This window comes from Salvelinus fontinalis, chromosome 31 (assembly GCF_029448725.1).
Source record: "Salvelinus fontinalis isolate EN_2023a chromosome 31, ASM2944872v1, whole genome shotgun sequence".
Taxonomy (NCBI): domain Eukaryota; kingdom Metazoa; phylum Chordata; class Actinopteri; order Salmoniformes; family Salmonidae; genus Salvelinus; species Salvelinus fontinalis.
The window spans coordinates 9,439,294-9,467,223 of NC_074695.1; the positions used below are offsets into that span (position 1 = coordinate 9,439,294).

At 42.8% G+C, this 27,930-nt stretch overlaps 1 protein-coding gene across 1 annotated transcript; it reads right to left on the bottom strand.

Annotated features, from left to right (window-relative positions):
* Nucleotides 1-1,949: 1,949 nt before the first annotated feature.
* rbm15 (RNA binding motif protein 15) lies at nucleotides 1,950-8,378 on the bottom strand. Its single transcript, XM_055891216.1, has one exon. It carries the CDS (start codon nucleotides 8,221-8,223, stop codon nucleotides 5,620-5,622), a length of 2,604 nt encoding a protein of 867 aa, XP_055747191.1. The 5' UTR covers nucleotides 8,224-8,378; the 3' UTR covers nucleotides 1,950-5,619.
* Nucleotides 8,379-27,930: the final 19,552 nt, after the last annotated feature.

Below are 27,930 nucleotides of genomic sequence, written 5' to 3' on the forward strand. Positions count from 1 at the left end.
AGTCTGTTCTGGACTTGGGGACTGTGAAGAGACGCCTGGTGGACTGTGTTGTAGGGTATACATGGGTGTCTGAGCTGTGTTGCTTGTCACTTACTTCATAAACGTTGATATTAATGACTGTTTCCTGACGTCAATGTAGACCTATGGCTGTAATGAGTAACAGGTTACAGCCAAGGGAGGTTGGAAAATCATGTTAGGTTGTATTTTGAGTGGACTACCAAACTAGACTGAATAGACTGTAGGTGCTAGGTAAAAAAAGAGAGGAACCCCTTATATGGTACCGTACTTACTGTAGCATAATATTGGTAATATACGTACCTCTGCTTCTTCCACACTTCTAAAGGTCAGACAGCAGCAGCCTCCCTCCTCCTAACTTACGAACAGGCTCTGCAGTGACAGCAACAAGCTGTCTCTATGGCATCAGTGAAGTGTAGTGACTCCCTATGGCACTACAGTAGTGATAGCGGCTGCCCTGGTCCTGTCTGTCAGCAGGTGCAAAACATGGGGGCGTGCAGAATGCAGATCCTTCATGATCCTCTAGAGGGCAGCATTTCTCCAGTGGCGGTATCTTTTTTCAGCACCAGGAGCAGGCGGGATTTAAGCTCTGCTATTGCTGCACTTGTACTGGGAGGAGCTATATGTGATAAATATAAGGAAGAATTTCTTCATTAGATAAGGGGACTTTAAAACGAAGGGGGCTCTTGGTTGAACTGTCACAAAATGAAACAATACGGATCCTTTCACAACTTGTGAAAATGTTGGAAGTGAAATTGAGTTTCAAATGGCTCATTTTGCCTTTTCTGCTTACGTTCCCTTGTTCGAGTGAAATGTGAGGTAGATGATGTTGTTCTGCGGTTGTCAGGGGAAACCTGAGCAGAACAAACATGTGACTCCTGATCCTTTCTTTCAGGAAAAGCTTCAATCAAACCGGAGGAAACAATAAACAATATTCCTATTCATGAAAAGGGCCGATCCTCCATCCATTCACTGCATACACATGGAGTCAAATCATAAACTGAAGACGTCAAAATTATGACGGCAACAAATAATCATTCTTCTGGGAAAACAGGGAAATGTTGTAAGGTCACTTTGAGAAGGTCACAGGTCAAGGTGACTCCCTCAGCAGTGCAACAGCTTGAGGTGATCAAGTAGAGTTGCTATGCGGGTTAAGAAACGGAAAACCCACAAGAGGTGCATCATGCGTGGCAGCCGGTGACAGGGCCTCTGCTTGTGTAGGGAACCGTGGACATGGCACAGCCCACAGCCACCCCAGGCTGTGGTCAACTCAGAGAAAGACCTTATCGAAGACAACAGTGAGAGCAAGGGGGGGGGGGGGGGGGGGGGGCGCTGCAAATCCACCCTTGTTCTCCCACATTCTGCACTAGCCTGCTACTGTGTTTCACACTGCAGAGCAGGACATGGGCTGGAGGTTGCAGACAAACAGGAGCCATAGTATACACAGTGGGGTTTGGTCACAGCAGGGACTCCTCCATGGATCCTGTGATTCACCTGCTAGAGCAGTAGGCCTCACACAGGGGGCCAGCCCTGGAGGGGAGGGGCAAAAGTTACTGGGGTCAAAAGGTATGCTATTAATCAGCAACAACTTCTGAACAGCTCCTGTCAGGTCAACAGGTCATCAACAGCTCCTGTCAGGTTAACCGGTCATCAATAGCTCCTGTTAGCTCAACAGGTCATCAACAGCTCCTGAAAAGTGTGTGTTTGTGTGTGTATGTGTGTGTGTGTGTGAGAGAGAAAACACACACACAGGTGATCATCACGCAGACGTCTCTCCTAGTCTCCTCGGCGCTAACAATCGGCAAAGAGATGTTTGGTTCCCTTTTCTTGTGTCACAATTCAAAGTGATAAACACAATTCCTTTTTGGAAACACAACAGACGAGATAGTCACAACAGTTCTCGCTCTTCAATTCATTTCCAGGGCAGAAACAGGTTTCCAACAAATGAACATTTATTGATATTCGGAGGACAAATAAGTGCATAAATGCACTTTGTCTCTGTGTGTGTTAAACAGCTTGGCAGTAAGCGCAGTGTGGGAAGAGGATTTTCCCTTTTCTTGTCTTCCCAATGAAACCAGGTACACAGCACAAAGCAAGAGGGTCATATTACTCCACTTAAAACAGAACACAAAAGAAGACAACTTAAAAGCTGCTTTCTCAGTGAAAACACACAAATACTAAGTAGTTTCCTTCTCTTCAGAGTTTCCTGTGAGGTTTGAGCCATAGGAAGTCCACAGTTGAGGCGGTGAACTTTTGAGACAGATACAGATTTTTTTTCTCATACAGTTTTTCAAACAGATAAACCAGACCAACCTCATCTTAAAACATCTTAAAACTACAACTCAGTTTAGTTTTTAAAAAAATATTAAAAAACAGCCATAAAATGTTACCAACAGTAGGCTATTAAGTCTGACAAATCTAGCTGTTTTCTGCTGACCGCAAACGGGGAAAACATTGTGGTTTAAAAATACTGCAAAATAATAGCACTACAACTTATCAAACGTACAATTTAAGTTTTCCTCAAAAAAAATAAAAAATGATCAGTTTCTCCAAATGTTGAATAGCCTTTTAACTTATTGATTATTAGGATTACCGTAAATCATTTGTTAGCAATGATTACCAATAAAATACTGTCATATTCAGACAAACTTGGCAACAAACATTGGTATATTAATTGAATGAAACCGGACCAACAAATGTCAACAACAACAAAAACTTACGTTTGTTTTTTATCTCTAGTGTAATTTTACCACGCATTATAGGTCAAAGGTTATAGGTCACAAGTTACTACCAAGGGTCAGGTGGTGCTAAAGAAAATATACACAATAAAATCTACCCTTAGCATCTCTCTTAGTGGGCTATGTGTTTGCTGCATCATTGCATTGATGGGCCCATCCTACAGTATATTAGCTGGGCAAAAATCACCTCTATATTTCCCATTCAGCCTCTCAATACGCCCAAGTATTACTGGTGAGTAGCTTAAACATTAAAACACATTTGGAAACCAATTGAATACACTATATTCACACCACCGACAAGTTAGGTTGAGTTTACACTCAGCAACTAAACCCCATTGTCTCTACCCATTTTGTAGTGTCATGTACCATTCCTTAACCATAGAGGTGTGGGCTAACCTAACAACAGTTGTGCAGGCTGAAACACCAGGTGTAACCTAACAACAGTTGTGCAGGCTGAAACACCAGGTGTAACCTAACCACAGTTATACAGGCTGAAACACCAGGTGTAACCTAACCACAGTTGTGCAGGCTGAAACACCAGGTGTAACCTAACAACAGTTGTGCAGGCTGAAACACCAGGTGTAACCTAACAACAGTTGTGCAGGCTGAAACACCAGGTGTAACCTAACCACAGTTATACAGGCTGAAACACCAGGTGTAACCTAACCAGTTATACAGGCTGAAACACCAGGTGTAACCTAACCAGTTATACAGGCTGAGACACCAGGTGTAACCTAACCAGTTATACAGGCTGAAAGACCAGGTGTAACCTAACAACAGTTGTACAGGCTGAAACACCAGGTGTAACCTAACAACAGTTGTACAGGCTGAAACACCAGGTGTAACCTAACCACAGTTATACAGGCTGAAACACCAGGTGTAACCTAACCACAGTTATACAGGCTGAAACACCAGGTGTAACCTAACCAGTTATACAGGCTGAAACACCAGGTGTAACCTAACCACAGTTATACAGGCTGAAACACCAGGTGTAACCTAACCAGTTATACAGGCTGAAACACCAGGTGTAACCTAACCAGTTATACAGGCTGAAACACCAGGTGTAACCTAACCAGTTATACAGGCTGAAACACCAGGTGTAACCTAACCAGTTATACAGGCTGAAACACCAGGTGTAACCTAACCAGTTATACAGGGTAAAACACCAGGTGTAACCTAACCAGTTATACAGGCTGAAACACCAGGTGTAACCTAACCACAGTTATACAGGCTGAAACACCAGGTTTAACCTAACCAGTTATACAGGGTAAAACACCAGGTGTAACCTAACCAGTTATACAGGGTAAAACATAATGACATATCCCAACATAATTGTCCCCAATACTTTTTTTGTGAGAAATTGAAATATGATTTATATCCTCACCATACCAAAGTTGTCAAACAGATCTAATGGTATCTTTCTCAAAATGTGACATTTAAAATAAAGGCTTCATAATTCAGGATTTTTTAGAAAGGGCCTTGAGGTGAAAAATATATAATTAACTGTAAATGACACGAAATGATTGTAATGAAGCAAAAAGCAGCCTAATCTACAGAGCCTTCAAAAAGTATTCACATTCATTGACTTTTTCCACATTTTGTTGTGTTACAGCCTGAATTTAAAATGGATTAAATTTAAATGTGTCACTGGCCTACACACAATACCACATAACAGCAAAGTGGAATTATGTTTTTTAAATAAAATAAAAAAACATTTTTACAAATTAATTAAAAATGAAAATCTGAAATGTTGTTATTCAAGATGTTATGGCAAGCCTAAATATGTTAATGTGTAAAAATGTGCTTAACAAGTCACATAATAAGTTGCATGGACTCACTCTGTGTGCAATAATATTGTTTAACATGATGTTTTAATGACTGAGGATGGATCAACAACATAGTAGTTACTCCACAATACTAACCTATACAGCGAGAAAAGAAGGAAGCATTATAAATGGAGTGGAAAGCTCTTAGAGACTAACCCCAGAAAGACTCACAGCTAGAACTGCTGCCAAAGGTACTTAGAAACAAAGTATTGACTAAAGGGTGTGAATACTTATGTAAATGAGATCATTCTGTATTTAATTTTCAATACATTTGGGAACATTTCTAAAAACATGTTTTCACTTTGTCGGGTATTGTATTGTCGGGTAATCCATTTGAAATTCAGGCTGTAACACAAGAAAATGTGGAATAAGTCAAGGGGTGTGAATACTTTCTGAAGGCTCTGTATATAATACGATCAGTGGAACACTAACAGTGGACCAAATGTTGGAATGGAGTCTTCTCACACACAGTGGTTGATTCAAGTTTTCCTAAATGAAAAAGGGTGCCATTTTACCTCATTTCAAGTTAGATTGTATTTCTAGAATGTCCCCCTTTTATAATACTGGCTGGAAATGAACACACCCTTAATTAATAAAACAGGGTAGCACAATTTGCCTACACATTTGTTGACTTTCAAGAGGGCACTTCATAATTATTTTGGTGGAACAAATAGTGACATAGCCTAGTGATCATTCCCCTACTCTAGTAGTACCCCATCATACCCCTACTCTAGTAGTACCCCATCATACCCCTACTCTATAGTAGTACCCCATCATACCCCTACTCTAGTAGTACCCCATCATACCCCTACTCTAGTAGTACCCCATCATACCCCTACTCTAGTAGTACCCCATCATACCCCTACTCTATAGTAGTACCCCATCATACCCCTACTCTATAGTAGTACCCCATCATACCCCTACTCTATAGTAGTACCCCATGGAGCAGAACTCAACACACAGCATGCAATAGTAGTTACTGACATATTTTTTTTCTTTTGTACAATATCACTGATGTTCTGCTTCGTCTCTTATTGTAGTTATGATGGCCCTCGCACCACGACCATCACCAGATAGTCCTCATCGGTTTTGGCAAGAGCTTTAGCCGAGGCATCAATGAACTGCTGTGAGAACTCACAGGGAGGGAACGCGTGGAGAACACCCTGGTGGTCTTTATCCCGGCTGCCTCCAACCGGCAGGCTGATGACTCCGGCTGCCTGCTTCTGTTTCAGGTAGGACACCAGATTGCGGAGAGGACGCTGGGTGGAAGCTGCAGGGTCCGTCGACGATACCTCCTCGCCACCGGAACCCGGAACCGCCAGGAGGACAGCGTAGCCGCCGGGGCCGGCCGCTTTGATGCGTCTGGAGACCTCGTCCAGCTTGGGCTGGTCGAGGCGGAGACGCTGGGTGATCTTGAGCTCCCCCACCTGTCTCCCTGTGGGGCCGTCGACGAGGAGGTCCTTGGCCACGCCCTGGTGACCCTCCAGGAGGTGCATGTTGGCGGGGAAGTTGCTGTTCTTCAGGAGGAGCATGCCGTGCCAGGCCAGGCTAAGCTTGGATGACTGACTGCCTTTAGAGCCGCCCTGGTCTGAGGAGCGATCCCTCTTAGCTCCGGGTCCTCTGCTGCTGCTGTCGCCGGCTTTACGTTTCCGCTCCCCTGTTGAAGATGCGAGGCCACTGCTGGAGGCCCCTCTCTCGGCGAGATTCCCCTGGTTCTTCAATCTCCTGTCCCCTCCGCTAGGACGCTCCAGACTGGGGCGGCGGTCTCGTCCAGGGGAGGGTCTGTCGTCGCCGCGAGGGGGGCGCTCTGAGTCACTGAAGCGGCCTCCGTCAGGGCTACCGTCTGGGGATGGGCCACCTCTGCGCCGGCGTGCCGTGCGGTCAGTGCTGTCAGGAGAGACATCAAGATGGCGACCGTCGTCCATGAGGCGTCGTTTCCGTCCTGGGTCTCCGCCGCGCCCCACCAGCTCACGCTCCAAAGACCAGGGCTCCCTCCCCCCCGGCCGCCGGTCCCGCTGCAGGTGGTCTGGCAGCTCAAAGACCCCGGGACGTACTCGTTCACGCATAGCCAGGTTAGGGGGCCACTCAGCCCCGGGGAAGCCCAGATCTCTCTCTCTGAAGTGGAGCGGCGGTGGAGTCCTTTCCCTGTCCCTCAGGGGCTCAGCTGTGGCTCGGTGGATGAAAGCCTCTGCCACCATGTCGAAGGGGGGTAGAGGAAGAGGCTGAAGGAACTGCTGCTGGTAGTGGTGCTCTGTGTCTGCAAAGTCCACCCTGAGTCTCCTCTCGGGCCCCCCCAGAGGGAAGCCACGCATGTGAGTGCACGCAGCCTGAGCAGCATCAAGGCTCTCGTACTGTATATAAGCCCAGGTGTCCCCCTTTCTGTAGTCAATGGTCCTTATTGTACCAAAGCGGTCAAACTCTCTGGCCAATGCTGCTAGGGGGACCCAGGGTCCGAGCCCACCCACCCATAGGCGTGTGGTGGGGGTGGCCTTACCATAGCCAATCTTTATGGGGTTACGGCCCACTATCTTTCCAGACATGGTGAGTTTGGCGCGATGGGCCATGTCTAGGTTCTCAAACTTCAGAAATCCGTATGTGCTGGTCTGTCCCCGTGTGGGCTTTATATCCACCTCTGTTATCACCCCAAATCTGTCAAACGCCCTCCTCAGGTCCGTCTCTGTGACTGTGATGTCCAAGTTGCCCAGAAACAGCGTTCTGTTAGCTCTTTGGTCATCCTCGGGAGAGATAAAATCCTCCTCGCGGAAAGCAGCAGCTGCAATGAAAGCTGGACCTGGGCGCGACCTGGCTTCAAACAGGGCAAACTCCCTCTCCCTTTCTAGGTCTCTGGGCAAAGGGGGAAGTGGGGGAGGAGGGAGGCGCCCAAGGGCCAGCTGCTGTAGTCTGTAGTCTCTGTATCCAAGCCCTGATGGGGAGAGGGGTCTCTGGGTGTGAAGGTGTCTGTGCCCTGGGGCTCCAACATAGGGGTCTCTGTCAACTCTCTCAACTGGAGAGCGACTTCTCCGTCTGTTGATGTACACTGCGTCGATTTTCAGAGGACGGTCGTAAAGTACTAACCTGCCCCGGGCGTGTTTAGCTGCCCTGGCATCCTCGGGCTTTCTGAAGTTGACAAAAGCGATTCTCTCGTCGTTGCTGCGGCTTATTTTGACACTCACGTCCCCGAATTTTTTGAATTCGTGGAAAAGTCCGTCTTCGATGTCTTCATCACTCAACTGGGTTCCCAACTCACTGATTTTAAGAGTTTTGTACTCACTTTCGTTGTTGTTGGGGGGAGGCAGAGCACGCTCGCCACGAGAATTACTAGTCCTTGCAGTGGCTAAATCGAGAGTCAAGCCCAAATTGTGGTTCTTACCGATAGCGCTAGCAACAGCACCGGGATAACTATGGTTACTCACGCCGGATCGACTGGAAACATGCCCATCAAAATCCCTGTCTCTCTTTTCGCCCAACAAACTCCTTCTTGTAGATCCTGCGTCACTTTTAGTCGAGCTATTTCCATTATTGCTCCCACTGGAAACTGAGATAGCCCCCATTTTCTTGCTGGGCGGATGGCCTCCTCCCCTGTCTCGGATATCATCCAAAGCCCGAGAGCGCTTTTTAATCGGCGACCTTTCTTTGCCTTTCATTACAGTCCACCTCGCAAACCCTTACAATGATGAAGGTTGTCGCCAACGATATTATTTCTGTCTTTTCTTGCAGTAAATCAGTGAAAACGCGAACTCCGATTAGCACTGACCCTGCGGCAAAACAACAACATCCGCCATTTTGTCTGGAATACTGTCAGAGCCCGCCCCTTCGAGCTGATTGGACGAAATAGTGGGTGGAAGAAACAACTACAAATGTACAGTATATGTCAGTCAAATCGTAAATTACAGAAACTGGGGCATTATTTATTTTGGGTTTATATACGATGTTTCATACAGCCTTTACGTTTTATATTTTGTTATCCACTTTATTCAAATAACTGGTTCCTCATATGAAATGAACAACAAATGATTTGGCCTGAACCTTAGGGTGTTTTCACACTTGGTCCCTTTCAGCCAATTTCTGTGAACTCAGTGCTGCTCGCTTAATTTTTTTTGTGCAGTGTGAACATTCTAAGGGAACTCAGACCCCTCAAAAGAACCACCGAAGCGAAACCGACTGAGACCATCTCAAGAGGTGTTCTGAGTTCGGTTCGCTTGAATTCCGCGGTCCGGTTACCTTTTATAGGACAATGTGAATGCAAAGCACACCAAAGATCGCTTGTCATTATTCGCGCACCACACACTAGACTACTGCTACACCGTTTCCCCTGCCATAAACCCTCACATTGGTGATGATGATGTCCAGGTTTGCGGGAAAAAAACGTGTGCTGTTTTTGGATATTGGTTAGCGATTGTCAAGGACACAAAGAAATTCCAAAATGTGTGGAGTTTTAAGTTCATGTGATCTTAGCCTGTACGTGATCTAAAATATATTATAAACTGGGTGGTTCGAACCCTGAATGCTGATTGGCTGACAGCCGTGGTGTATCAGATGTATACCATATGTATGACAAAACATTTATTTTTACTGCTTTAATTACGTTGGTATACAGTTTATAATAGCAATAAGGCACATCGGGTTTGTGAAATATCAAATTAAATCAAATCAAATTGTGTTTGTCATATGCGTCGAATATAACAGGTGACAGTGAAATGCTTACTCACAAGCCCTTAACCAACAATGCTTTAAGTTAATAAAATAAAATAAGTGTTAAGTAAAAAATAGATAAGTAAAAAATAGAAAACAGAAAATAAAAGTAACAAATAATTCAACAGCAGCAGTAGAATAACACGCGAGGCTATATACAGGGGTACAGGTACAGAGTCAATGTGCGGGGGCAGCAGTTAGTTGAGGTAATTGAGGTATGTACATGTAGGTAGAGTTAAAGTGATATGCATATATTATAAACAGAGAGTAGCTGCAGTGTAAAAGAGGGGTCTGGGTAGCCCTTTGATTAGCTGTTCAGGAGTCTTATGGTTGGGGGTAGAAGCTGTTAATAAGCCCTTTGGACCTCGACTTGGTGCTCCGGTACCGCTTGCTGTGTGGTAGCAGAGAGAACAGTCTATGACTAGGGTGGTTAGAGTCTTTGACAATTTTTAGGGTCTTCCTCTGTCACCGCCTGATATAGAGGTCCTGGATGGCAGGAAGCTTGGCCCAAGTGATGTACTGCGCTGTACGCACTCCCTCTGTAGTGCCTTGCAGTTGGAGGCCAAGCAGTTGCCATACCAAGCAGTGATGCAACCAGTCCAGATGCTCTTTATTTTGCAGCTGTAGAACCTTTTGAGAACATGAGGACCCATGACACATTTTTTTAGTCTCCTGGTGGGGAATAGGCTTTGTCGTGCCCTCTTCACGACTATTTTAGTGTGTTTGGACCACGGCTAATGGCTGTGTCCAGGCACTCTGTGTTGCGTCTTGCCGAACATCTCTTAGCTGTGGTATATTGGCCATATACTAGCCAGCTACCACATGGTACTCTACCCTGAACCTTAGAGACTGCTTTTCTCTATGTACATAGTCATTGAACACTGGTAACCCATCTACCACAATATCCCATAATGACAAAGTGAAAGCATGTTTGTAGAATTATTTTGCAAATTTATTGAAAATGAAATACAGAAATAACTCATTTACATAAGGATTCACACCCCTGAGTCAATACATGTTAGAATCACCTTTGGCAGCAATTACAGCTGTGAGTCTTTCTGGGTAAGTCTGAGCTTTGCACACCTGGATTGTACAATATTTTTTACATTATTCTACTGCTGTACACACCTTTTATATTCACATCAAGCTCATCAGTGTAGCCATGAAGCCTATTTTGGTGTTTACCAATATTGTCCGTACGGATATGGAATGCGAGTGAAGGAAGCCAGCCGTGCCCAACCAGGTGCAGTCAGTGGAGGATCTGTACCTGGCTGAAGACTAAAACCCACTGTCCCGAGAGCCCAGAGGAGGTTCTTCAGTGACTAAGGAACCGGTTCAGTGAAATGGCATGTCTCCTTAAACCTGAGTCGGAACAAGCGCTACCCTCTCTGGGGCATGCAGGCATCCTGGCTGACATGACGCTGTCGGTGGAGCCGCAGGAGGCTATACGGCAGGCAACAGTTGGACAGCATACCAACCCCAACTGGCACACCATGAGGAGAGGAAAGTTGACGGCCAGCAATTATGGGGTAGTGGTTAGGGCTAAGTGCGTTACTCCGTCACTGCTAAAAAAAAAAGAATAAAAAAATCAAATAAGAAAAAGAGTCCTCAGATCACAGTTGTTGGATGGGATGATGTCTGTAAAGTGGGGCACAGTTAACGAAGAGGATCAAGGCATTCAAAATGTCTACAAGGATGGATGTGCAGGAGTCAGGGCTTTGGGTCACAAGGTCTGGGATCCTGGGTGCTTCACTGAATGGTCTGGTGGGCACCACAGCAGTGCTGGAGGTCAAGGGTCCATATGTGTAGGGTGCCGTCCTTCGGATGGGACGTTAAACGGGTGTCCTGACTCTCTGAAGTCATTAAAGATCCCATGGCACTTATCGTAAGAGTAGGGGTGTTAACCCCGGTGTCCTGGCTAAATTCCCAATCTGGCCCTCAAACCATCATGGTCACCTAATAATCCCCACTTTACAATTGGCTCATTCATCCCCCTCCTCTCCCCTGTAACTATTCCCCAGGTCGTTGCTGCAAATGAGAACGTGTTCTCAGTCAACTTACCTGGTAAAATAACGGTAAAATAAAAAATACAAAAAATATGGTGCAAGGGCCCTTACTGTACCATTGAAGAGGCAGTGAAGTCAAAAGATTTCTATATCTAGGAAGTAGGGTCTTACAGCCTTCGTGAAGACCATCCTTACTGGCAACCGGTCCAGGGTCAGCTCCACATCACTGGAAGAGACACCTGCTGCTTTGTTGTGTGGACCACCAAAGCCTCCATCCCCATCCAGCGTGACGACCTCTGACAATGGTCAAAAAATATTCTACATAGTACACACACACACACCTTCCAGGATAGGTTATATTACATAAAAAGTTTTGCTCAAAAGCAGCCAACTAAAGTAGTAGTTAACATAAGTTAAATCACAAAGACTGGAGATTCATTCAGTAGTACAACACAATTCACATTGCATTTTATCATGGGCACAGTGGGAATTTATATTTGTTATGGGGTGAGCCTGATGTTCTGACTGTCACGCCTCATGTCTAAAACATGGGGGAAAAGGGGACATACAATCAAAATTTCGATGCATCTACAAATTCAATGTTTCACATAATATTGTATCATATTTGATGTGTTACTGAGCTGTCCGTGCACAGGCTCGATGTGCTGTACTCTCCGCTAACTGGACGCTCACATCCCACTCGAACCGGTTGGCCATGCACCGGATTGTCACGGCTGTCGAAAGGAGAGGACCAAGGTGCACCGTGGTGAGCGTACATTTTCTTTATTTATAAAAATGACGCCGAACAAAACAATAACCAATACAAAACAAACTGTGAAGCTCAACAGGCTATGTGCCCTAAACAAAGTCAACTTCCCACAACCACAGGTGGAAAAAAGGGCTACCTAAGTATGGTTCTCAAATCAGAGACAACGATAGACAGCTGCCTCTGATTGAGAACCACACTCGGCCAAACACAAAGAAATACACAACATAGAACATAGAAAACCCACCCCAACTCACGCCCTGACCAAACCAAAATAGAGACATAAAAAGGATCTCTAAGGTCAGGGCGTGACACGGATGGTCTGAAGGATCCACTCCTGTTGGGACTGGAAAACAAAGAGACATTTGGTCAGTCGTGGGTCTTTTTAAATGCCGTATCAACATCTTTATCTGGACAGAAAATGCATTGTTTATCATAACACAAACCCACCTTGGACAATGTGACAAGTTGTCCCTGAACACCCAATTGTCATGCCTCATTGTTTGTTCTTGTTTCCCAATCAACAGTCTGGATCTTTCTCTCCTGCCGTGGTAGATGAGGCTACCTTTTCTGGTAAATACAGTGCCCTTTCTCTTTCCCACAGGAAAATGGCAGCTACAGACCCGAATGTTGTCACCTGTGTTTCCGGTCCAGCCATCTGAAAGACAAAAAATTTAATACTTTTACTAGCTAGTTAAGTTGATTACTAAAATGGTAACAGCTATATTCAAATACCATAACCCACAGACTTGACTATAGTAACAGTGAAAATACCTACACATCTAAAAATCCTACTATGTGGATGGGACGTTTCTACCGAGATGGAAGAATTATCTGGAATGATCAACTAGATGATCAGGACAGTCTAAGGGTACAAATTGCCCGAAATGGTGAAGTATTGCAATAAGCTATCCAACTGTACTTCCGATTCTAATTCTCAAGAGGAAAAGTTCAAACCCTCCGCCGGGAGGTCACCGAAGAGGACCAACAGTAATAGAGGGATCGTCTGAAAGGTACTAACATGTAGGGATGGAACATAAGGATTTTGGGCACTGACCAGCAGCCCTCCTCTTTGTAATCTTAGGCCCATTTCACAGACAACTCTTTCCATCCAACAACTAAACACCTTGAAATGCATTCATTGTAAGAATTGTGCTATATAAATAAAATTCGAATTTGATTAATGACATTACAGCTGTATAATATTTAAGTGTAGTTTTTCCATAAACTTTTAATTGATCATTTAGGATTTTAATCACTTGACATATCAATTATATTGTGGAAAGGATCCTAGATATCAAAGACTGTGAGAATGCATGTACCACTCCAAAATAAATAAATACTGTCCTTTTGAAGATTTGTCTCTGGTCATGAAACTACAAGCTGGATGTTTAAACAAAGTCCATACTGAATGTCAATAGATTATTACATTCATTCTCATCAATGACAACATTCTAGAATGGACGTTATCCCTCATGCTGGCCCTGACCAAACCAGTAAGTTGCCCCTCACTATAGCTGTACTTCTCTACATGGCCAGACTTCTAGCGGTCTTCTCCACATGGCCAAACTTCTAGTGGTCTCCTCCACATGGCCAGACTTCTAGTGGTCTTCTCCACATGGCCAGAATTCTAGTGGTCTTCTCCACATGGCCAGACTGCTAGTGGTCTCCTCCACATGGCGAGAATTCTAGTGGTCTTCTCCACTTTTAATGCTCTTATGCTCATCCTTAAAAATGCCTTAAGGTCTGAAATGGACACCATCGTCGACATACTGTACAAACAATTATCTAGGGTACGTAAAATAATACAAATATTTTTTTAAAGATATACACACACAGTTGAAGTCGGAAGTTTACATACACCTTAGCAAAATCCATTTAAACTCACAAATCCTTACATTTAATCCTAGTAAACATTCCCTGTCTTAGGTCAGTTAGGATCACCAATTTATTTATTGAACGTGGTACCTTCAGGCGTTTGGAAATTGCTCCCAAGGATGAAACAGACTTGTGGAGGTTTACAATATTTTTTGTCTTGGCTGATTTCTTTTGATTTTCCTATGATGCCAAGCAGAGGCACTGAGTTTGAAGGTTGGCCTTGAAATACATCCACAGGTACACCTCAAATTGACTCAAATTATGTCAATTAGCCTATCAGAAGCTTCTAACGCCATGACATCATTTTCTGGAATTTTCCAAGCTGTTTAAAGGCTCAGTCAACTTAGTGTATGTAAACTTCTGACCCACTGGAATTGTGATACAGTGAATTATAGGTGAAATAATCTGTCTGTAAACAATTGTTGGAAAAATTACTTGTGTCATGCACAAAGTAGATGTCCTAACCGACTTGCCAAAACTATAGTTTGTTAACAAGAAATTTGTGGAGTGGTTGAAAAACTAGTTTTAATGACTCAAACCTAAGTGTATGTAAATTCCAACTTCAACTGTGTGAGATTTATATATACTGCTCTGCTAACTAGCCAGCTAAAGTGTAGTCAGTGGCTAGCTAAAACAGAAAGGGGATGTAAATTCAGAGCGGGCACAAAGGTCCGATCGCGCTGTTAAAGCGTAGCTGACAGCAGTGTTGCCTAGATCACGCTCAAATTTCTAGACCAATGAACTCTGAAAACCCACCCACAAGGCCTGAAAAATATCCCCAAAAAAGGTTTCGCAGCAAGAGAGGAGTTGCCACATTTATCCAATAAACCTTTTTTCTATAATGCTATTGAGCGAATTAAGGAATATCAACATTTTTAACAACGTAGGCTAAGAAGCAAAATTCGGTTTTCCATTAAAAATAATAATTATTGCGAGTTTAAGAATGTCTCGAGAGAAAAAATAAATCCCCCTTATTAAAATCTCCAGATCATTTTCCATCAATGGATGTAGATTTAAATTGTTTTGACTGCTATGATTGAGCAATAAGGCCCGAGGAGGTGTGGTATATGGCCAATATACCACAGCTAAGCTCTGTTCTTAGGAGATTGGCCTTAGCCGTGGAATCCATATACAATTTATTGCTTTATAAACTGGTTACCAACGTAATTAGAATAGTAAATAGTACTTTTTTGTCATTCCTCTGGTACATGTCTGATATACCATGGCTTTCAACCAATTAGCATTCAGGGCTCAAACCACCCAGATGTATTATTGTAAATCAATCCAGTTTGCGCATGTGCATAACTATAGGTAAATTCGATAGGAGAGTTTGAGTGATGAAATTGACAGAGGATCTCAATCTCTGGGAAGGAACACTTGGAAGGACTTCAATTTTTTTTATGTTAGGCTATTTTCTGGCAATTGTGCCATTATTATGTGCCAGATGTTGAGACTACAAACCGTTGTAAATGGCCTACTTGCGAGATTGACTTGTTATTCCAATAGGCATAGGCTTGTAAATGAGGACTTTAGGTTTTACTTTGTGTTAGCGCCTGTGTGCTGGTAACGTGGGCGGGGCTACAGCTCTGATATGATGAACTGACAATACTGAATTGTTTAACTACAAATACTTCATAGCCTTTGATACAGTGGCACTGACTAAAATCTAGGCTCATAATTGTTATTCAACTTTGCCGTGATTTGCTGAGCTAGATGCAGGTAGCCTATAGGGCCTGATAGGCCAACATCTCATTTCAGGGAGAAGTCCACAATGAAACTGACATTAAATGTGGAGAACGATACATTTACGATAGAGCTGTGACCATGATCACAATTGATAACTTCCAATTGAAATAACTAAACCTGGCCATTAATAATTACATAACAAACTATGTTATAGGTTATTTATGAAATCTGTTTGTCAGCTCCAGGTAGTCTACACAAGTGCCACAAATTGATTTGCAATGACTTAAGTGATAGTCATTTCAATATATTTATTGTATCAAATGGTAGGCTACATTAGCCTGCAATGGCATAGACATTTTTCTACTTGATGACCAACTGATGTAAATGCAAATCATTCTCCACATTTAATGTCATTTTCATTGTGAACTTTATACCATAAACAGGGATTTACCATAAACGCGAGGGATTTCATTTCAAATTTCCACAAGCGGTCCAGACCCTAGAACTAAGCATGAGTAAACCCCGTCGCTTGATCCTGTTGATACTTTTCCATAAGAAAAGTCGACATTAGAATGCAGTTTACTTTAAACCACCCCTGAGCGAATTTCTCTAGAGCGCCTAAATTCGTCTTCCAGGTACTTTGTCGCCATTATATCAGTTCTATTAACATGTTTTATGGAAAAGGGGTGTTTCCATAATGGCCCATCTTAATAGCCTACCTACAGCTGGTAAAAAAAGTTGTCACGACTTGCGGGCGTGCTGCTGTCTCCGTGACTCAGCTATGGAACAGCGTTTGCCGTTTAGGTCTTTGCATGTCAAAAAAAAGATACACGCCAAAACAACACTATCTTATGCGTTAAATAAGCTTTTAATTTGACACGTCAAATAACACAAGTCTACTATAGAATGTTGTGTGTGCTGAATTTGAACGTGCAAGCCCAGCGCCACCACTACTATCAGTAGCACTCTCAAAGTTGTACAACAAAAAGTCTGCCAACAAGCACACACAGGCCACGAACGAAGTGTTTAAAATACCACGTTGGTAGTAATAAGCCATTATTTGTTAGAGCGCTACTTCTGGGGTAGCTAGCTATCTTTAGCTTGGTACCTAGCTAGCACCAATACAACAAGCCTGAAAACAATGACCAGTAGAAACTGCAGACATTTTCATTATTCTTAGCAATAATTTAGGAATCCTTGTAAGTATTAGCTAGGTTGCCACTTGTTGTTCGTCTATTGAAACTGAAATTCAGTTCATGGAAATAAATAGCTAGCCAACTACTTAACCCTGTTACCCAAAGCTAACCTTATAAGCAAAGAGGCCAGACAACTTCATCTGGCTAGCGAGGTTTGACTGGACCGTGGTGTGAAAATAACCACCATAAGGATTAGGCACAATAGTGGAATTTGCCTTCAAAATAAAAGTACCTCTTGAAAGTGAGGTACTGTAGAAGGTTACAATTGGTGGAATCGTGCCATATATAGACTAAATAATGTTAAACAAGGTTGGAATGTGAGGCAATGACGGTGTCCGCTAGAGATGACTTGCAGGAACTTCCTGCAGGAAGTTGTAGTCTTGCTTAAGTCTTTGTTGCTAATTAGCTTTTTTAATTTTTATTCTTGAGAGTAAATTGTAGGGAATATATTGAGAAAACTCACATTGTCCGAGAGAGAATTACCTGGCTATCAAAACGTCACGCCAGCATTTGTCGTTTGAGTTTCAAGTTTTGGGGAAGCTATTTTCTTACCATAAAAATGCACCTTTATAAGCAAAGGATTGCATGCATCTACCATGGCATTTGCAGACTAATGTAAGCCTACTATTCCTAATATGATGAGTAGATTGGATAGTCGTAATTTAGGCGATTAATGAGCGCGTTGGGACATTTTTATTTATTTTACTAGGCAAGTCAGTTAAGAACAAATTCTAATTTACAAATACGGCATACACCGGTCAAACCCGGACGACGCTGGGCCAATTGTGCGCCACCCTATGGGACTCCCAATCACGACCGGTTGTGATATAGCCTACAGGCCGATGCCAGGCTGTATCAGAGATGTTTCTTTCCTTTGCATGGAAAAAAAATAGGCCTACTCTGCTGACACTGACAACATATCGATAACAACGATGTCTTGAATGCAATCATGTAATCTAGGCCTATGAAAAGGGGTCAAATATTTTTTTATTTTTTTTTAAACATTTTAGCTAACCCTAACCCATTTCCGTACGTTAACCTAATTCTCCTAACCTGTTACGTTAAATTCTCCAAGCCTTTACCGTAAATTCTCCTAATCTGCTACAAAAAGTAAAATGGATGTTAAAATATGACAAAAATATGATCCCTTCTAGCCATGTCTATAAAAAAGGGGAGACAAATTGTACAATATGAGGTTCATATAGCCAAGAGGTGGACATTGTCAAAAAAATAAGATAATTTGTAGAGAACTTGATTCATAAGGAGGGAAAATGTATGATATTACAGGATAGGAGAAATGTCTCACTGGGATAGGACAAAATACTGTGACTAATGCTTGTTCCAGCTCAACAATAGATTTCATCTTTATATGACACGAAAACACCGGAATTAAACACAACCATAACATGAAGTGCCCTGTTGGTACAGGTGACCTGAAGAAGTGATTTTCTAACATCAGGTGTGCTTTATTTGTTTATGTACAGTAGGTTCACCAGCTGACCAATCAAGACACCCACATGGACTGGATTCCCACTGTGAAGATGAGCAGTGTTGCAGCAGCATCAGATTCTACTTCGTCCATTTCCAGATACGACAGGAGACGTCCCTCAGGTATACATGACGGTTGTCACGTGCTGCACTTTGCTCAATCTGAATGATTCGGTTGTGCCATTTGAGTAGAGAGCACCGTCACCTTGTTGTCATGACAAAACAACCCATATGAATATATATAAAACGTAATTTGGAACAGGTAAAATACTATTGTTTATATTGTAAACATTCTGTACTTTAATAATAGGTTATTGTTGTATGCGTGAAATGAAAAGTGTTTTGTGTGTCGTCTCTGCTTTGCCTAAACCCATTGAATAAAATAAAATGTATTTCTTATAGCCTAACTAGTCTTCATTTTACCATTTAAACACATTTATACAATGTCATTGTTGTAGGCTTAGGCAAACCATCTTCATTATCACAATGGCACCTCCGAGTGCCATTCAGACCTTCTGGGGGGGAAAGTATCTTGCATTGAACTTGGTAGTAGTAGTTAGTTGTGTGCATGTTTTAAGCTATGGATACCATCATCTCATGCTTCCAGACATTTCACCACCTAGATTACAAGGGTTGAATTTGCACACAAAAAAACAAAACAAAAAGTCCTGTCAGCACAAGGCATGTACAACATCTAGTATAATGAATAGCCTCATATGCAGTACATGGTCAACTTGTATTAGATTTTTTTAATGAGAAACATATAGCTCAACAATATGTAACAATGTGAGTTAAGCTATTCTCTACATCAGATGCACAATGTCAAGGGGTGCATTACACATGCACATAAGCAGGGATGCAAACTACTGAGGGCCCAAAAAGGTGACACTTTTTTTTCTCTTCACTGAAACATGCAGAAAATCCCTGCTAGGGGGATATGAAGGTTTTAACTAATTAAAACAAATAATATGATCTACATGATCAGTCTCTGTGTGTAAAATAAAGTGGTTAATGTGAACCTAACTTGCAGCTAAAAAATGTAAAAGAAAGCAATCCAATGTTATTTATTGCCTAGACTTCACTGCAAATGACACTCAAGTCTGAAGAATACAATACACTAATATTGAACTTAGCCACGACAGCCTTTAAAATATAACGCTTGTGACCACAAACAATATAAATATTGCACTTGGGGTAAAAAAAACATCTTACAGTAGAAATAGAATGAAACCAACGGGCATTCTATTTTTGCTCTATTATAGTGGCCACTATAGTAGACACTGAACAAGTGCACAAGGCTATATTACATGTGTGCAAAAAAAACGTTCACGGAGTAAAACATTTATAAAATCCCCCCCTCTCACACGTGTTACTGTCAAGTTCAACACAACAAAAGCAATATCTTTGGGCTACACTGCACATTATTACATTGTACACTTTCTGCCTGTGGACATCTGTTCTACAATGTACAAGCAGAGCATGATACCCTTTGTTGGCATGATTTTTCTCATTCAGGCCTTGAGTACACAAGTATTGTCCACTATATTGAAAAAGGGAGAAAAAGGGAGAAAGTGTGTGGTGTTCCTTTCACCTCTATAGTGACATCCAGCTTAAGCCCAGCTCCACTTAACGGTTTAACAAGCAAAGCCTCATTTTCACCTAATTCTCCCATTCTGAAAATTAACCATATATTTAGAGGGAAAACATTAGTTCGTTTGCTAGGTAACATTTCATAGATTGTCAGGGTCCAGTAAGCAACTCACGCGTTATAACTTGAGGAACGGCAAGGAGTCGTATAACGTTACCAGTTAATATTGTAATGAAACAGCACGGAGCAGGTCTCGAACCCTCGACCTTCTAGCCCGAAGTCCGGCGCGCTATCGACTGTGCCACAAAAGCATGCTCGTGCGGCAGGGTCGATTTCCGCGGTTATAAACGCAGGGTCGTTACACTACTCCCTCCTTTTAAAGAGCGCGTCCTCGCGCTAGCTTGCGACTCTACGTCTTACAGGAACGCGCTCACCGGCCAAGCACACGCACTGTCGTGGATGAAAGGTCCGATCACTTCTTACACCAATGTAATGAAACAGCAGGGAGCAGGTCTGAACCGGCGCGCTATCGACTGTGCCGCAAAAGCATGCTCGTGCGGCAGAGTCGATTTCCGCGCTTATAAACCCAGGGTCGTTACAATAGTATAGCGAATTGGTTAGGTTACTAACGTTAGCTCATCTGATGTTGTAAGGTTAGCTGTCTGACTTTATTAACCAGCTAATTTTTACACAGCAAACTCAATTACCTTATCAGTTAAGTAGGCTAACACGGAACCCAAACCGGCTGCGCGCGTGCGCCATCGTGCTTAAATTTATCTTGCCCCCCCACACCAAACGTGATCACGACATGCAGGTTAAAATATCAAAACAAACTGAACCAATGACATTAATTTGGGAACAGGTCGAAAATCATTAAACATGTATGGCAATTTAGCTAGCTAGCTTGCACTTGCTAGCTAACGTTAATTTGTCCTATTTAGCTAGCTTGCTGTTGCTAGCTAATTTGTCCTGGGATATAAACATTGAGTTGTTATTTCACCTGAAATGCACAAGGACCTCTATTACGACAATTAATCCACACATAAAACGGCCAACCCAAATCGTTTCTAGTCATCTCTCCTCCTTCCAGGCTTTTTCATCTTTGAATTTATATGGTGATCCATCTAAACTTTCATAGTATTACCACGACAACCGGCAACAAAGTTTGTCTTTCAATCACCCACGTGGGTATAACCAATGAGGAAATAGCACGTGGGTACCTGCTTCTATAAACCAATGAGGAGATGACTTTCAGCGTGATCTGCGTCAGAAATAGGAACGACTTCTATTTTAGCCCTTGGCGTCGTAGACGCTCGTTGGCAGACGCTCGTTGACACGCGCGAGCAGTGTGGGTGCAATAATTGAATAATATAGATTTCGGGCCTCCCGGGTGGCGCAGTGGTCTAGGGCACTGCATCGCAGTGCTAACTGCGCCACCAGAGTCTCTGGGTTCGCCCCCAGGCTCTGTTGCAGCCGGCCGCGACCAGGAGGTCCGTGGGGCGACGCACAATTGGGCTAGCGTCGTCCGGGATAGGGAGGGTTTGGCCGGTAGAGATTTCCTTGTCTCATCGCGCTCCAGCGACTCCTGTGGCGGGCTGGGCGCAGTGCGCGCTAACCAAGGGGGCCAGGTGCACGGTGTTTCCTCCGACACATTGGTGTGGCTGGCTTCCGGGTTGGAGCCGCGCTGTGTTAAAGAAGCAGTGCGGCTTGGTTGGGTTGTGCCTCGGAGGACGCATGGCTTTCGACCTTCGTCTCTCCCGAGCCTGTACGGGAGTTGTAGCGATGAGACAAGATAGTAATTACTAGCGATTGGATACCACGAAAATTGGGGAGAAAAGGGGATAAAATAAAAAAAATAAAAAGAATAATATAGATTTCTAAATTTATTTTGCGACGCTTGCGCACGGGACGTATGTAACATGCAGACCGGACACGTCGCGTGCGTGAGCGTTGCAAAATACATTTTGAAATCTATATTATTCAGTTATTGCACCCACACTGCTCGCCCGTGTCAACGAGCGTCTGCGACGCCAAGGGATAAAATAGAAGTCGTTCCTATTTCTGACACAGATCACACTGCAAGTCCTGCCTCTCCCATCTCCTCATTGGTTTACCGCCCTAAAAACCCGATTCAAATTTGACACAAACCTTCAAATAGGTATATAGTGACACATTATATAAACTCTTTATAGTGTTTTATTCACATTTTAGAGGCGATAAGGTGATAAGCTGGACAGATCGAGTGAAAAAAAGCAATTTTCCCATACATCTCTCCTTCTCACTAACACACATTAGTTTCGCTTCCCCACACGCCATTTTTAAAAAGACCCGACGGGGCTCATTGTATATTGGCCATATACCACAAACCCCTGAGGTGCCTTATTGCTATTATAAACTGTTTACCAATGTCATTAGAGCAGTAAAAAAAAACAATTTTTGTCATACCTGTGGTATACGGTCTGATATGCCACGGGTGTCAGCCAACTACACAATTGATAAAATTAACCAACTCATCTTCAAGCTTTGATTTGAATCAGCTGTGTAGTACTAGGGCAAAAACCTAAATGTGCACCCAGGGGGGCCCCAGGACCGAGTTTGGGAAACCCTGCTCTAGAATGCCATTCAAGCCAATCAGAAATGAGTGTTCAACAATGCCATTCTATATAATATTCCGGACTCTGAGGTTGCTCATTCTGATATTTCCTTCTTTTTACTTTTTGGATTAGGTGTGTATTGTTTTGGAAAAATGTTTTGCTAGGGTATTATTACTGGACTGTTGAAGATAGAAACACAAGCATTTCACTACACCTCCAATATCATCTGCAAATCTGTGTACACAACCAGTAAACTTCGATTTGGTTTGACCTCTATCTTAAGCTGCACTTTTGCAATCTCGCCACAGGATGGCACCATCTGAGTAACATACAAAAGCCACATGCCATTTGTAACCATGCAGTAGTGTCTTGTAACCATGCAGTAGTGTCTTGTAACCATGCAGTAGTTTCTTGTAATAGTTTCTTGTAACCATGCAGTAGTGTCTTGTAACCATGCAGTAGTGTCTTGTAACCATGCAGTAGTGTCTTGTAACCATGCAGTAGTTTCTTGTAATAGTTTCTTGTAACCATGCAGTAGTGTCTTGTAACCATGCAGTAGTGTCTTGTAACCATGCAGTAGTGTCTTGTAACCATGCAGTAGTGTCTTGTAACCATGCAGTAGTGTCTTGTAACCATGCAGTAGTGTCTTGTAACCATGCAGTAGTTTCTTGTAATAGTGTCTTGTAACCATGCAGTAGTGTCTTGTAACCATGCAGTAGTGTCTTGTAACCATGCAGTAGTGTCTTGTAACCATGCAGTAGTTTTTTGTAATAGTTTCTTGTAACCATGCAGTAGTGTCTTGTAACCATGCAGTAGTGTCTTGTAACCATGCAGTAGTGTCTTGTAACCATGCAGTAGTGTCTTGTAACCATGCAGTAGTTTCTTGTTATAGTTTCTTGTAACCATGCAGTAGTGTCTTGTAACCATGCAGTAGTTTCTTGTAATAGTGTCTTGTAACCATGCAGTAGTGTCTTGTAACCATGCAGTAGTGTCTTGTAACCATGCAGTAGTGTCTTGTAACCATGCAGTAGTGTCTTGTAACCATGCAGTAGTGTCTTGTAACCATGCAGTAGTTTCTTGTAATAGTGTCTTGTAACCATGCAGTAGTGTCTTGTAACCATGCAGTAGTGTCTTGTAACCATGCAGTAGTGTCTTGTAACCATGCAGTAGTTTTTTGTAATAGTTTCTTGTAACCATGCAGTAGTGTCTTGTAACCATGCAGTAGTGTCTTGTAACCATGCAGTAGTGTCTTGTAACCATGCAGTAGTGTCTTGTAACCATGCAGTAGTTTCTTGTTATAGTTTCTTGTAACCATGCAGTAGTGTCTTGTAACCATGCAGTAGTGTCTTGTAACCATGCAGTAGTGTCTTGTAACCATGCAGTAGTTTCTTGTAACCATGCAGTAGTGTCTTGTAACCATGCAGTAGTGTCTTGATGAGCAAATTCATGAGCTACTGTAAACAGTGGGTGCGTTCGCAAATTCACCTTGGCTATCTATTCCGATTTCAGAGCACTCATTTGAGTGTGCCAGAGCGCAGAATAACTAATTCATTTACCAACGCTCAATACCAACACCCCTGAATATGGCTGTGGTCAGTAAACATCATCAAAAAAGCATCATTAAATTGTTGCCAGCAGCACAGTTACAGTCACCAACACTCTGGATAACATGAAAACAGCCTAACCAGCTCTCCTAGGGCGAGTAAAATGGTCAGAGTTAAGTGCTCTTTGTGTCTGGAAGTAGCTAGCATGCTAGCCAACATTAGCCAGTTAGCTTGGGTGCTTGACTGCCGTTGTGAGGTCAGAACGCTCGGATCAACCCCTACTCCTCGGCCAGAGGGTCAGAATTTACCAACACCCAGAGTGCACTCTGAGCACACTCTGGCACTCCAGATTGACTTTATGAACACACCCTGTTCCGTTTTTCAGAAGAAACATTTTGTTGTCTCTTCTTTTTTGAAATTCCCTCTCAAATCAATCCTAAGTGCTTTTGGTCGAACATTTTGTAAGACAGCCTATAAGTCTCAGTATCAGTGGCCTGCGACAGACCTAGTAATCATAGTTTGGGTCAGTGTTTACCCTGGGACCCTAACTAGGGGGAACAAGTCAAAAGGTATAAAATACTACAGTAATGTCTGCAAAAAAACGACAGTAAATAACACAGTATACTACAGTCCACAAAACACTACAGTAAATACTACAGTATACTACAATTAATTACTATAGTGTATATACTACAGTTTTCTTTTACTACAGTATTTATACTATAGTTAACTGTAAATACTACAGTGAATACTACAGTAATATAAATATAGTAATACTATAGTACTTTTTCATGTTTCCTTTCTCCTGTGAAAGCAACCCAATGCAACCTGACACGTATAGCTGAGCTCTCTCACCCTAATTCTATTACCTCTCATGTTTACAGTTACAGCAGGGCTTAGGCCTACACCGCAGGCTGCCAATTGTGGGCTTTACAGAATAGGTACAAAACTGTTAATGCCATTTAATCACATCAAGCGTCTCAGAGTAGGTCTCAGAGTAGGAGTGCTGATCTAGGATCAGTTCCCCCTGTCTTATATTTTAGTAATTATTATCAAAAAAAATACCATGGCATTGTTGAATACTCGTTTCTGATTGGCTTGAAGGACATTCTAGAGCGTGCATTATTTCCTTGCAACGCACTGTATATCCGCATGGTACAATTCAATGGCTCTAGTTCATTCTTACATGGTCTATTGAGCTGCTTTTGAAAGCAAAAGTCGAATTGAAAACATTATTGGCATTGTTGAATTCAATTTTCATAACAGCAAGCTAAGACTGATGACCTGGTTAGCTAATAGTCAAGTCTGTTTGGTTACCAAGGCAACTACTGTAGCTATCTAGTAAACTACTTTAATGGATGTTGAACACATCTCTGGATTGTCCCTTTTACACCATGCAACTCCTGGCTCTATGAGTTCTCTGTAAAACTCCGCTAGCGCTTCGTGGAACAACAACTTCCACGTCAGTTCATTATTTTCCAGGGAACTCATAGGCCCTCATTGATTATCGCTCACTTATAATAATGCTAAAAACTGATCTTAGATCTGTTATTCTCTTATTCTGAGATGCTTTTATGAGTACAAGGCCTGGATTTATGGGCATGAGCCTGATGTGTGAGTTGTTCAAAATAGAAGCACAGAAACTGCTTCTCTGGTTTATGATTCAGGAACTACTCTGCAGTCAAGATACATCTCTGGCATAGATCAAAAGCTTGGTGGTACTTTTTGAAACTATGGTCGGGACGACAGCTTTGCAGATTTAATGATACGTTCAGAGGTATTTCTTTTGGGTAATGAGGTTAATATATGGATGTACAGGCGCCGGTGACAGCCCTCACCCAATGACCCTGGATAAAGAGTGTGTGTGTGTGTGTGTGTGTGTCGGAGATGGAACGGTTGTCACACACCTAGGACCTAAGCCGTTTGCCGCTCTGTAGTGTTTTTGATGGATGACTCTCATGCACCAATGACAAACAGCAACGCAGGGCAGGCCGGCATATTATAGCCTGGTTTACTGAATTAATAGACACAAGCTCCTTAGTCTACTTGGAATACAACTTAGGTAGCCAATTCAATGTACTGTACACACTATTTTCCGGTTAAAATAGTTCCATTTCTGACCAGACTGACCAGGCTTTAGAGAGATGTTTAATAATTTTGTCTCAAGATTTGCAATGAATAGGGACAGTTGATGAACTACTGTTCTTATAATACAAAACATTTGTAGTACTTACTATATGACTGATGTTTTTACAACCGTCAGAAGTAAAGCAGTGTTGTAATGCTACATTTTAGACTTGTGAATTTCACATCTCCCTATGTAATGGTTCAACATTTACTCTGTCTGATTTAAAGTTTAATACGTCTATTTTGAGAGTCTGACACCTCTGCATTTAACGTTACAGTAAATGTTACTTTGAGGGACCAAATTACTCATTCATTGTGATAATGGCCTATAAGCCATCTTGGCCATGTTCTGTTATAATCTCCACCCGGCACAGCCAGAAGAGGACTGGCCACCCCTCATAGCCTAGTTCCTCTCTAGGTTTCTTCCTAGGTTTGGGCCTTTCTAGGGAGTTTTTCCTAGCCACCGTGCTTCTACACCTGCATTGCTTGCTGTTTGGTGTTTTAGGCTGGGTTTCTGTACAGCACTTTGTGACATCAACTCATGTAAGAAGGGCTTTATAAATACATTTGATTTGATTTGATCTAAGCGATTATACACTATTTTCTCAGCTTGCTTTCCACATGCCGTCCATCATTCTCCTTAGTTCCTGATCTGTTCTGAAGGCTCCTCTTATCTCTTCTACTTAATCGTATGTTTAATCAGTGCTTGGGTTGTGTAGCTGGGGTGTGAGTGCCAGGGCATATTCAGTGGGGGCGCACAAAACGTTTTAAAACAGCCTGCAACAGAAAACGAAAATGAGCGTTTCTTAGTTCAGGTAGTCGTCCCTCTCTGTTTCAGTCCGCTTTCTTCAGTTTGGTGTCTAATGAATATGGCCCTGCGGCTGTCTCCTTGGGTCTGGTTGGAATTTGAAGGCTGTATGTGGGTGTGGAAAGTGTCTCTGACGGGTTAGCTTTACGCTCCCTCCAGTCTGCTCAGCTCCTCTATTGGAACCACATGTCGTCTTGCACAAAACACGACACAGATCAGGGGAGGCCGGGAGGGGACTGGCTGGCAGCTAATCTGTTCCAGCATTGCTGTAATAGTACTGAAGTTACTAGAGGGAGAGTAGATAGAAGGTAAAGAGTGTGCACCAAATATTTGCCCATAGCAATCTAACCACTTGGGGAATCAAAGTAGCTTTGAAGGATCTATCTTTCACTGCAAATCATTTTCTTTTTAACCCAGAGAAGATGCTTTAACGAAAATCACCCAGATTATCTTGTAAAGCTAGCTGACACGGAGTGGACATCTTGTCATGTTTACCAGATTGGGTGGTGGCACGTAACTCTACATATCAGAGCAGCACCATCCAATGATGTGAAGACAGTAGACACAGAGAGAACTTCATGAATCTTCATCTTCCTCCAATCAATAGTAGCCAGCAGCCCCACCATCCGCCTGCTTCCCTCTGCTGGCTTTATTGCCTCTTAAATTAAGCTGCCCTGCAGAGGTGGGCATGGTTGATCCTTGGGATGGGCGGTGCTGCTGGACGTGTTGTCAGAAGGTCAGTAGGGGGCACTCTTCCCAATGGTCTAAGGAGACCCCCAATAGCAGTGGTGAATTGAAATGGCGGCTGAACTTACAACAAATGCCTCGTTGTACGTTGTACATTCTCACCTACTCTTTTCTGTATGGTCATTAGCACAGTATACATATTCCCAATTTATTGGTGCATTGAACCTTGGCGCACGCCATAGTTTAAAAACTCTGTGGATAGTGCTAAAACAATGACGTCACATCTATATG